This window comes from Stigmatopora nigra, chromosome 2, assembly GCF_051989575.1.
Source record: "Stigmatopora nigra isolate UIUO_SnigA chromosome 2, RoL_Snig_1.1, whole genome shotgun sequence".
Classification (NCBI taxonomy): Eukaryota; Metazoa; Chordata; class Actinopteri; order Syngnathiformes; family Syngnathidae; genus Stigmatopora; species Stigmatopora nigra.
In genome coordinates, this window is record NC_135509.1 from 410,580 (window position 1) to 422,377 (window position 11,798).

The following is an 11,798-nucleotide window of genomic DNA, read 5'->3' on the forward strand; positions in this document are numbered from 1 at the left end:
TCTGATAAAAAAAAGGGGGCCGGACGCCCGCCCGCCCGCCCGGGACTCGCTGGAGCTGCCGTCCCGTGGCGGGCTCCGCCTCCACGCGACTTGAGGGCGGACGCGTGGCAAAAAAAAAGGACTCACTGACGTCCCACACGTTAGTGTCATCAGAATACAAACATTACATTTTTTTCAGTTGACGCTGTTGGCTAAAATGTGGCCTCTTTTGGTTTCAAAAGGCAAAAATGGACATTTTCAAATCATGCAAAAGTGCGGCGACTGAATTTATCTAATTGAGGTCTTAACCAAATGAAAGTGGCGGCGGCCTTCCGTCTTTATTTTAACTCCGGCACCCTCCCCCACCCGAGCAGGTGCGCGCACTCGTCCCTTATTCTTCTTCCTTTTTTTTTAACGTTTTGTTCAGCCGCAGGATGGGAATGACCCGACCGTGACCCTTCATTTCCCAGCAAAATGGAATTAGTCCAAAAATAACAACGTGCCCAAACTGTGCGATACATACGTAAATATCCCGTTTATTGAAACAAACAAGAATATTCTTGCGACAAAAATGCACCCTCATTCCAAAATGTAGGTTTAAAAATCCCCCAATACATCCCGGTGACGCAAAATATCGTCCATATTCAGACATTTCGGGACGACACAAACTAATTGCGAGAAAGACATGAAAAGGGAAAAAAAGGGAAAAGTGTCCGGGGGCTATCGTCTTGGTTTCCCTCTAAGCGACGTGGTTAATCAGCGCGTTTACGGCGAGAAGCCGGCGCCCGGCAGCGGGCCCGGATCGTCCGCATTCCCGTTGGCATAGCGGGCATCGCGGCCATAGCGGGCATAGCGGAGGCTCTCGCCAGACGTCCGTCGGGCTCGTTAAAGAAATCCCGGGAGGATGCCTGACGTGCCTCCTGGCCGTGTTTGTTTGCGTGGCCGGGCAATTTTTATGAAAAGATCTCATTAAAAGGCTTTGAATGGCATTTAGGGCATTTTAGGAGGACATTTTAGCATTAGAGAAAAAAGTAAAATGGCCCTTAAGCTACGTCAATAGCACATTTTAGACAAGGAATAGTACAAATAAATAATGTCAACATTAAGTTAGGCTATCGTAAAACAATGTGTTGTATGAATGAATCAATATTTTGGACTCAAAGTGTGCAAAATGATGCGTCGAATTGAAACGGCAGCACGACACACCCAGTAGGCACGGACAGCGGCAGAGCCTGAAGCCCATTTTATGATTTGATTTTCCATTTTTACCCCCCCACCCCCTCCCTCTCTTTACGTCTTTGACGAGACTTGAATAAGAAAATTGCAAAGTGGATATTGCAAAGGCTGCCCTTGCGTTGGCGCCCGCCGATAATAAGCTTGAGCGGAGGCCAAATTCAACGGCAAAAGCCAGAAAATAAAAAGTCCTCGGCCCACTTTGACCTTCCTTTTCTGAAAAGTTGCCTCTTTGTGTAACGCGCAAGTGTCGCTATTGGAAAGGCTGGAAGCCATTTTTGTTTTAATTAAACGACGGCACGCTCGCTTTTCGAGGACTTTGGCGCTCGATGTGTAGTGTGGTTTGGGCTTGCCGTCTGACCTTTTGTGTTGCCTTTCTCCCTTTTGCTCGCCTTCGCGTCGGTGCAAATTCTTTTCTCATTTTTGGAGCCTTGGCTGAGAGAAGGAAGAAGAAGCCTTTACAAGTCTTTGTTTGCCTAGGAAAAAAAGACAGAAAGAAAGAAAGAAAAAGTCAGACCTTCATCAATAGTGTCGCCACGACTTGTCAAACACAAAATGTACAAAAGACAATATTTCGGCTTCATAGAAAAATCATTTTAAAAAGAAAAAGGCTTTCACAGTCATCCTCCCTTTTGATTTCAATCAGACTTTGTATTCATTAAAACAGCTTAGTCTTTTTCTTTTTAAGTCAACGGTTTTAACAATGAAAAAAAAATGAATACTAATAATACAAAGTCTGGTTAATTAAAAGCTCCTTCAAGGTGAGCGACCAGTTGGGACCAGTCGGGCGATCCGCCGCCGCCGCCTCTTCCCTTGACTTTCCTGGCGCCCGGCAACCGCAATGCCACGCGACCGCTCTCTATGGCTTTTATCCTGGCGTCCATTCAACCATCAATGGGGGAAAAAAAAACTCATCGTTTTCTAATTAGGAAAAGCATAGAAAAAAAAATCGCCTTTAAAAACGGATGACCAACGACGGCAAAGGGCGTCCAACTCTGAGGAAATTTGCCAATTTAAGAATTGCCTGTAGTCGTTTAAACAGTTTGAGAGATTCATAAGTCAAGTTGATAACAACAACATTTGGAAATGAAGTGCAGTCTAGTTGGATCATTCCAATGGCTGTGGGATAAAATAAGTCTTCAAGTGCACATTTGCCTGGCGTTATGGCCGACCTTCTATTATGAGTTGCTTGGAGACTCTGGGGAAAAAAAGCGTCTTCCCTGCAACCCCCCCCCCCCCTCCCCAAACCCCTCGTCTCGGCCCTTCTTTTATTCCGCCCCCCGCACGCGCCCGTCGTATTGATGCCGGCGCGCTTTCACCGGTGTCGGGGAAACGGCCAGGCGCATCTTTATTCTGTGCCTTTACATTGTTTACCCCCTCCCAGGCCCCCCCCCCCAACTTCATTCATTCGCGTCTTTGGCCTTGGGACGGACGGATACGTCGTCTCGCTTCATTGTGTTCCGCCGTGCCACCCCCCCCCCCAACCCATCGATTGCGGTGTGAGGACAAAACGACGTATCGATCAAGTGGGACTCGCGGTTTTTTTTTTTATCTTCTTGTTACCCCCACAGCGAATTTCACACCCGTGTCGCAAACGGGGGTGTGGCGATGCTCCTAATCTGAACGGCGGCGGTAAACAGCAACAAGGACGAGAAGGCACAATGGAAGTGGCGAGCGTCACTGGAATGCCGCCACCGCCGCTCTTTCCAAAGCTATTCATGGTCCGTCGCCTTCTCAACGCGTGGCACAACACTTGTTATTGAATAATTGGCTGGCGCTGCGTGACGAGAAGGCGTTCAAAGGCGCACTCGAGAGGCTTGTTTAAAAATCCACGGCAAGGCCGAGCGCCGCGTTTGGGCACCCCACGCTTTGTGTCGAAAGGCGAAAACAAGCCGGCGCTTTTTTACCAAGGCCTTTTTCACAGCAAAACTTTCTTGTCAAATTTCAATGTAGTACGTATTCGCCACCCCCTTCAATTATTTAAAACAAAAGCAAAATAGGAACGTTGAATATGATTTTATCTTTATCCTTTACACGAACCCATTTTATTTCATTTCAAAAATGAACATTTTTGCCCAAACGTTAGAAATGTAGTAGTTCATTAAATTCCTCTTTGGAGTGTTATTATTAACTCGCACTGTAGAACTCATTCAAGCTATTTTAAATTGGAGGGCTGACAGTGAATTTAAACAAAAAAACGACAAAATAAATGTATGACGAGCTTTGTGCTGCCATCCGAGATCAAATTGCCAATCAAACATTCCCAATCATTTGAAAAGACGGAGAAATGAGAGAGTAAAAAAAAAGAAGAAAAGACTTTGTTCGAGTGTTGCCAAGGCCAACTTGACTTTCTTGAAATGGATCAATGAAAATTCTTTTCCCGTGATGATTTTCTCCTATTAACCACGACGACGCCTTTTGCAACCTTGAAGTGTTCTCGTTTTTTGTTTTTTTTAGTTAAAAGACAAAAGGGCAATTACATTGAGTTAGAAGGCGACTTCTACGTGCCGCCGTCGCAACTAAAATGGCGTATCCAAAAGAGTATTGTCAACTGACTGATGTAAACTACAGAGCCCCCAGGTGGCCACAGCAGCAATGGTCAGCTCAAAATATTGCCGAATGTATAACGCGCAAATAAACGTACTATATTTTCAATTGCAAAAAAAAAACGTCCCGAATTGAAACCACTTATTTTAAGACTTTATCATTTGAAAATGTCTATTTTGCAATAAAGTCCATACGATTGGACGCCTAAGGAAAAGTGAGCGAGGTGCGCGTGGGCCTTTTTGTGGTTAAACATTGTCCCAGAGTTTGTCTTGGGCCTTCTGTTGTTTTCACGGCGGGCCGATGGCGTTGTTGACCGTGGAATTAAAAGTACTTTAAAAGGCGGCGCCATCTGTCGCTTCCGAAGAGGCTTTGGCCTGCCCCGTCCGTCGTCCGTGCAAACAAAGGTCGAAGGTCCATTTGGAAATACTGACAGAAATGATCGACTTGGCAGGCAGATCAGGTTTTTTTTATTTTGAAATACTATTATTATCAACGACTATTTTGATCAAAATTTAAATTCTAAAGCCGTGTTTCCCATTGAAATTTGCTGAATATTTACCACACGTCTTCAATTTTGTTTTGGAAGCGACTGCCAAAAGTGGACCTTCTTCATTTTAAAACGCGCAACGCCCCAAAGACGGAAAGGTCAAAGAAGTTCAGCCTACCTCCCGCCGTCGTGCCGCCGTCACGGAATTCCCGGGGCGCCCGTGAAGACGGTGTGGATGGGGGGCAGCGAGGAAACGTTGTTGTCCCGCCGCCGGCAGGGCGAAGCGTCCCGCGGCGGAAACGTCCAAGACGACCCGTTGGCGCCGCCACCGCCGCCACCGTACATGCAGGCGGACGAACCTGCGGAGAGCGCGTGTAAACATACGAGGGTGTGCCGGGCAGTGCCGGGCAGACGGCAAATTTGAGATCAAACCTGCCGCGTTCTGGACCTCGCTGAAGAAGGTACCGCTCTTCCTGCCGGGTCGGTCCAGGATGTCCAGAGGGTCGCGCACGTCCGAGTACGGCGAGGGCAGCGGCAAGAGGGGGCTCGCCAGCGACGTGCGCTCCTCCTCCACCACTGCCGCCGCCCGCTGCCCGTCTGTGTAGTCGATGTTTCCGTAGTAACCTGAGTCCAAAAAAAAAAAGTGTTTAAAAAAGTAACAGAATTAAAATAAAATAGGTATTAAGCTTTGCAAAGAAATAAACTTGAAAGAATACAGGTCAAATTTAGAATAGAAAAATGATCACCGCCGCCGTCTAGCCCAAAGGGGAATTCCTGGGCGGGGTCCAGAACGGGAGCTTGCGAGCGACGCACGTCGCCGTAGAAGACGTCTTTGGCGGTGGGCGGTGGCCGGCGCTGCCGCTCCTCCGAGGCGGCGGCGGCGTAACGGCACAGCTGGTAGGCCGACGAAGACGAAAAGCCGCTCTCCGCATCCGGCCTACGCACCCAGACATTGACATTTTGAGCTATTATTAACGACCCATCTCCAGAAAAAATTGAAAGTTAATATGGATCAAAAGAAAATAAATTGGTGATTGAAAAAAAGTGAATGTGGTCAGGGTTTACCTGAGCGCCGGCTGGTAGGCGGAGGACGGCGTGGGAAAGTACGGGGAGCACGGGTACGCCGTCTCCGGGAAGAGCTCCGTCTGGCCCGCCAGGTAGGAGGAGGAGGGGGAGGAGAAGCAAGTCGGGGGGGCCCGGGGACCCTGGTTGATGACGGAGCCTCGGTGGGCCAACGTTGCCGGGGAAACGGGCGGGGTCATGACGGAAGCGCAAAAGTCGCCGGGGTCGGCGACCACGCCGGAAGGATCCGGACGCTTTTCAAAAGCGCCGACCCCCGTCTCCGGCACTCCCCGTCCCGAAGACTCGCTCTTCAGCGATTGGTCGGCGCCGCCGACCTTGTTGCGATTGGCTAGGAAGCAGGAACTGGGAGACGCCCAAAAGGCGGCTTTGCTGGCACCTGCCAGGTCAAAAGGTGGAATTGAGTTCTAATAATAGTGATGAGAAATGTCTTTTCGATTGCCTCCTACCGGCTTTTTTCATGTGTTTGTCCAGAAGGTTCTGCAGCTCGTGTTCTTTGTCGTTGTTGAACTGCGTTTCCAGCGCCAGCAGGATGTACTCGTCCAGGAGCATGCGGATCAGGTGGAAGGAACCTGGCGGAAAAATCGGGCAAAACATCAAACCTTGCCAAAAGAAAATGCCAATTGAAGAGCATGAAAGATTGGGCCTTGACGTCTCACCGAAGCTGGCGGCGTTGTTCAGCGTCAGGTTGTGCATGACTCGGGCGCCGAAGAAGCTCCAGCGTAGCAAGAAGTCTTGGGCTCGTTTCTTCAGCGAGCGACCGTTCTGCTTGCCGGGCTAACACAAAAACAATAATAATAATAATAATAATAATAATAATAATAATGAGTGTCTTTGTCCCGAGTTAGGATAATAATAATGCAAAGCGACTCAGGACAAAGACCTGGAGGACTTTTTGCTCCACGACGGTGTCCAGCCACTCAATGAAGGACTCCACCGTAGCGTTCTTCCTCAAAAGTTCCTTCAGCTCCTGAAAGACGGCGGCGGCCTCGTCTGCGGGAAGAGGCGGGCCAATCGTAAGGCGGGTCTGGGGCCCCAGGCCCCGGACCGGAGCGTGGTGATCGACGGCTCACGGTCAGAGTAAGCGTCGCGCGGCCGCTCGCCGTCGCCGGCCGCGTCCAGGAGCGAGCGCGAGCCGCCCATGCCGTTCAGGTCCACGTTGTCCATATCGCTCACCATGTTGCTCACCACACTTTGGTCAAACAGCGCCGGACGGGCGATCTGCGCCCGCCGCCGCCGCCGGTTAGCCAAATTGGGCGCAGAAACTTCAGCCGTGGTCAGATTACCTGGGCCAGGTGCAAGAAGGACGTCTGCCGCTTGAGGGAGGACACGAAGCGGCGCGCCACGGGAAGCTTTTTGTCCGCCAGCCCCGGCGGGAGGTTTTCCAGGGAGGAGGCCAGCCACAGCTCCCAGTGCTTGGCGAAGCTACGGATATCCGCCAGCAGGCTGACAAGCGGGCGGTTAATAACAGCCGTCAAAAAGGCGGCCCCCCTCGTCTCACCTCTCGGGCATCTCTTGCATGGTGGCGGGAATGAGAACGTCGGTCAAAACCTGAACAGAGGAGACCTAGAGGTTAATCTATGGCCGAGCATCAGAAAATATGAATTTGCCAAAGCTCCCCTCTGGCCGCTCACCTTATACAAAATGGAGTCGCACACGCACAGGATGTCCAGCAGCAAAGGGTTGTCCAGCAGGGGAAGCAGGTGGTCGGGCATGCCCTGCCAGAAGTGCAGCAGGAAGTTCTGGATCTGTCACCGGAAGATAGCGCCAACTTAGCGGCGCCGGAATAGGGCTGGAGCCAAGGGGCGTGCGTGCGTGCGGGCGTGCGTGCGTGCGTGCGTCACCTCGTCAAAGTTGACATTGATGGCGTTGTCCAGGATGCACTGACAGTGCGTTTTGTACATCATGATCAACGTGTCCATCTGCAATTAGATACATTAGCAGCAAGTCAAGTCTATCCTTTTAAAGATGGGATTTTTAGACTACTCTAAAGTCAATTTTTTTTTTAAAAGTGACCTTTTCCCTGGAGATATTCCCCTGCAGGACAAGATGTTGGGCGCTGGGGAATTCCGGGAGCAGCGTTCCCGTTTTGGAGCTGAGAGAGTATTTTCTGGTGAAGCCGCCCTGCACATCCACGTCAGCCTCGTTTCAAACATTTTTGATGTGAAAGTGATCAGTCCCTGCCAGCCAGCCAGCCAGCCAGCCAGCCAGCCTCCTACCTCATTCTTCATCTTGCTTCCAGAAAACCTGTCAGAATCACAAGACGTTTGCGTCAATGAGTGAGTGTATGATACGATTATGGTGAGATGAGGTACCTGGTCAAACCTTTCCCAGAGTAAACCGAGTGATAGTAAGCACTGCTCTCTTTGATGCCGATGCCGTAGTAATGGTACCTGTCAATTGACATCAGGATCAATAAGCGCCATCTAGCAAGGTTTAATGTTTGCACGAAGAAGAAAGAAAAAAAAAAGAGCAAGCTTTTGGTGCTTACTTGGAATGTCCCCTGGTTCCGAGTCTCCTTGTGGTGAGGAGAGGAAACTTCTGTCGGATGGTCTGATGGACACAGACATCATCTTAAAACTTTCTCCGTCAACTCTTTGAGATTATCGCCGTACCGATATTAGTATCCATACTGCACTCAAATAACCTCGATAGGGAGTTTGAATAAATGCAACCCTAAGTACATATTCTTATCCATGTCAAATGAGTTGGACATCTAGTGATAAACTCACAGGAGATGATTAGAGACCACAAAAAAGATATTATAATATTTACTTTTCCAAAAGTGGCAGCGCAGGCGGGCTCCAGTTTGACTTTGCGGCAAAAGTCCAGGTAGTGAGCGTAGAGAATGCAGCGGGGGAGACACACACCCTCGCACACGATGTAGTTCTCCTCCAACCTGGGACCATAACCATGCAGGTCTTTATTAGTCCACGTCAGAAACGGAGGCGTGCCGTGGCTTGGCGGCCACTTACCACTGCAGGGTCAGCTGTGTCTGCTTCTTCTTGTCCTTGCTCATCTTGTTGATACTTTTCCTGGGGGAGCTCAGGCTGCCTTTGGTACCGGAGTCCTGGTGCAGGTCAAGCTCTTCCTCTGAAGACGCCATTTCGTTGCCGTCCTCTGCCTCCGTTAGTCCTTTCAAACGGTAAAAATGCGACGCCAATTCAGAATTCCAGCTCAATCGGGTCATTTTTTTTTTTGGTGTCAGAATTTCAGACCATGGGGGAACATTTGTCAGGAAAATATTTGAATTTTAGATCAAATGGGGCCTTTCTTAACATGAAGGGTAAAATGGTGATAAATATGTCATGAAAAAAAAATGTACAAATTTGGATTCCGTAAAAACAAGTGAAGCCATGGCTGTGGCCATTTTATTAATATGGCAGCCAAAGAGTTTAAATATTTTTTTCTATTTATTCTCAGGCTAGCCGATGATCCTACCGTCTCTTTCTTTAAAGCTCATTATACTTGTGTAATGACAATACAAACTTTTTACCCTGAAAGATAATAAAATATACATATATTTTTTTTTTTACCTGATTTGATAGCGGAATCTTCCTCTGGTGATCCGCACAAAGTTTCGACGAAAGGTCCGAGGGGAAAAAGTCCGTCGGCAGTCGAAATGTGACGACTGCGTTTGGTGGCCGAGGTCATGGCGAACGCGGGGGACATTTGCCACGGAAAGAGAAGAAGGAGCTCATTTGGTCCTCAGGTGAGCCGCCCGAGCACCTTTTGTGCTCTGTGTGTGCGTGTGTGCGTGCGGACATGCTATTTACAGAAGACTTTCTCAATCATTAACAGGGATGGGGGGGCTGGTGGCCTCATCCATCTGTCCATCCCAACAGCAGCAGGAGTAGTAGCAGCAGCACCCCCACGCAAACCTCCACCTCCATCCACCTCCAGTCAGCTGCTACCTGAAACCCACAAAAACAAACAAAAGTTAACACTTGTGCACACTTCTTATTCTTAATGAGCCTTTTCTGTGGATTACTTTCCCTTTCAAAACATGTTTAGGGGAATATTTAAATGAGAAACATCATTTGCGAAAAGTAGTTTGTTTTTAAGAGTTAGGTGTGTTATTTGTAGCAACAAAAAAACAACAACAACATCAAACATTTTTTTTTTAACCATGACCTGAGGGCAGCCATTTTGTAAGGGGTACATTCCCAACAATGACCTCAGAGCAGCCATTTTGTAAGGGGGTACATTCCCAACAATGACCTCAGAGCAGCCATTTTGTAAGGGGGTACATTCCCAACAATGACCTCAGAGCAGCCATTTTGTAAGGGGGTACATTCCCAACAATGCCCTCAGGGCAGCCATTTTGTAAGGGGATACATTCCCAACAATGACCTCAGAGCAGCCATTTTGTGAGGGGGTACATTCCCTACAAAGGCAATTAACATTATTAAAATGAATTCACAACAACTAGCTTTTTCAACTGCTTTTCGAATTATTCTTTAATCAAAGTCAAAGCATCTACTATGCCATTAACCACATCAGACGTCACAACTGTTGTAACGCAAGTCTAGAAGCGAATTAGCAAAAGAAGCCGTTCATTGTTATGGCAGAGCAGCCTTATTACATTAATATATATTTCTAATAACAGTTTTTGTTCTGTAGTTACCGCTGCTCTTAAAAGGCTTATTTGTAGTACTGTGTAATTAAGCTAACATCAAAAATAAGAGTCCCGGACTTATCTGCGTCATAGCTGATTAATACCGAATAACTTGGTTTTGAAACCTTCATATTGACAGTTTGTGCTACTTTCATTCACATGTAGTCAATTAAGATACAACTTACCTCTTTTTGTGTCGCTATAATTGTCCGCTGTTTGTAAAAGCAGTCTTTTGTTCCCGTGAAAGCCGTCGTGGAAGTCAAAACAGGTGTTCGGACAAAACGTCAAGATAATACTTACATTTAGCGATATGAAACGACTGTTGTATCAAAATATTAAGTCGCTAATGTGGTCAAGGTTCGGTTTAAAAGTTACCACAAGAAAACGTACATTGTTTAGAAGCTAAGACGAGAAAAACAGACGCTAAAGTATTTGAGGACAATGTAAAGTAAGGCTATGTTAGAAAAAAAAAAAACTAATTTGCAGCGCGAAAAAAACGCGGTATTTTTTGTTGGGACCGATGTGCGCATGCGTGTGCATGCGTACTGGGCATTAGTGGAACGTTTCGAAAGATCTTTATTAACATTAGCACGATTGGTTCCTTTTCACAACTCAAGAGTTGCTGACCAATCAGAACGGCTTTTCCGTAAACATGTTGCTATCTTGTCATCGACAAGTTGATGAATGAGAAACTCCATTGACACCCCCAAAAAGTTAAGAAAACGTCTATTAAACGCAGCGAAATGATTAATCGCGCAAGTTAAACGACATACAAAAACACATAACGGGTAAAATAGGCCAATCGTTGACTACTTAATTTTAAAAATTAACAACGTGGCTAATTAGATGAGTTGATAAAAATCACTACAACTCAAGAGCATCAAGGGTGCCGGTTTTTTTTCCTGAGGTCAGGAATTTTTCATTTCACCCTTGCTAACTCTATTGAAAGTTTTTTTAATGAAGAACGGCGCTTGAATAAAAGTCACAAGTGAAACGATACAGAAGATGTCAATGAAAGTGTACAATGTGGTGCGGAATGTCCTTGGTGGAGTTCATTTCAGCTTCCAAGTAAATGTCGCTTTTTTTGTGATGGAATATTTTCCTTTGACTTTTTTAATAGGTTGGAGTTGAAATATGAGCTTCCCTTCACCAGCAGCTATGCAGTCAATAGACAGCGATCAATCTCTCAGCTAAGAAAGTGGCCTTCGACTATATTACGTTATGTATGTATTTGTCTATTGTTGACAATGTTTATTCGCTGCATTTGTAAGTAACATTTTGCCTCGCGAGTTAAAGTGGAAAATTGTAAACTGTAATCGGGTATTTCAAAAAGCTAAAGTGGTGTCCAAAGTCCAGCTTAAGGGCCATTTGGAACAGACTGCATCTTTTTTTTTTCCTTTTTTTTATTGGCCTTAGAAAACAAACGGCGTAAAAGCAAAAGTACTAAAGATAGGTCTGGGGATTTGGGTCCCGACGGCGTGGAGCTGACCCACCTGGAGCGGAAGCCGCAGACGTCCGGGAAACAACGGCAAAGGCCGGCGGAGACCCTGGGGAAAAAAAAAAGAGACATTCTGTGAGTCAATTCCAACACACGTGTTCCCATCTTTTGCCAAAGTTTACCGTGATCTTTTCTCTCCTCCGACTCAGGTGTGGTGCAGTGAGAAGCCGACTGGAACGTCTCCAACGTCTCCAAGGTGGTCAGCGTGCACGGTGGCCTCCCTTTTCTCTCCTTCTTTCTTCACACTCGCTCTTCATGATAATAAAGCCTTGAAGTTGAGAAACTCTATTTTTTTTTTTACATTTCCAAGCGAGGAAAGGGAGGAAAAGCCAACTTCTGAAACGATGAAACCCAGG

The 11,798-nt window shown here is 47.1% G+C and overlaps 1 protein-coding gene across 4 annotated transcripts; it reads right to left on the reverse strand.

Annotated features, from left to right (window-relative positions):
* Positions 1-1,269: 1,269 nt before the first annotated feature.
* rfx6 (regulatory factor X, 6) lies at positions 1,270-10,476 on the reverse strand. 4 transcript variants are annotated; one of them, XM_077737051.1, is made up of 22 exons: positions 10,245-10,476; positions 10,130-10,156; positions 8,863-9,240; positions 8,302-8,461; positions 8,102-8,225; positions 7,818-7,879; positions 7,642-7,719; positions 7,546-7,573; positions 7,343-7,450; positions 7,171-7,248; positions 6,961-7,074; positions 6,828-6,877; positions 6,613-6,772; positions 6,400-6,547; positions 6,210-6,319; positions 5,986-6,103; positions 5,776-5,898; positions 5,312-5,705; positions 4,993-5,183; positions 4,679-4,870; positions 4,425-4,605; positions 1,270-1,688 (listed from the first exon to the last, which is right to left on the reverse strand). In XM_077737051.1, exons 3-21 carry the CDS (start codon positions 8,996-8,998, stop codon positions 4,445-4,447), a joined length of 2,535 nt encoding a protein of 844 aa, XP_077593177.1. In that variant the 5' UTR covers positions 8,999-9,240; positions 10,130-10,156; positions 10,245-10,476; the 3' UTR covers positions 1,270-1,688; positions 4,425-4,444. The 4 variants fall into 4 exon arrangements, with proteins under 4 accessions (XP_077593177.1, XP_077593201.1, XP_077593192.1 ...); XM_077737075.1 differs by having other exon boundaries at positions 8,863-8,957; positions 9,103-9,240; positions 10,130-10,476; XM_077737066.1 differs by having other exon boundaries at positions 6,210-6,296; positions 6,503-6,547; positions 10,130-10,476.
* Positions 10,477-11,798: the final 1,322 nt, after the last annotated feature.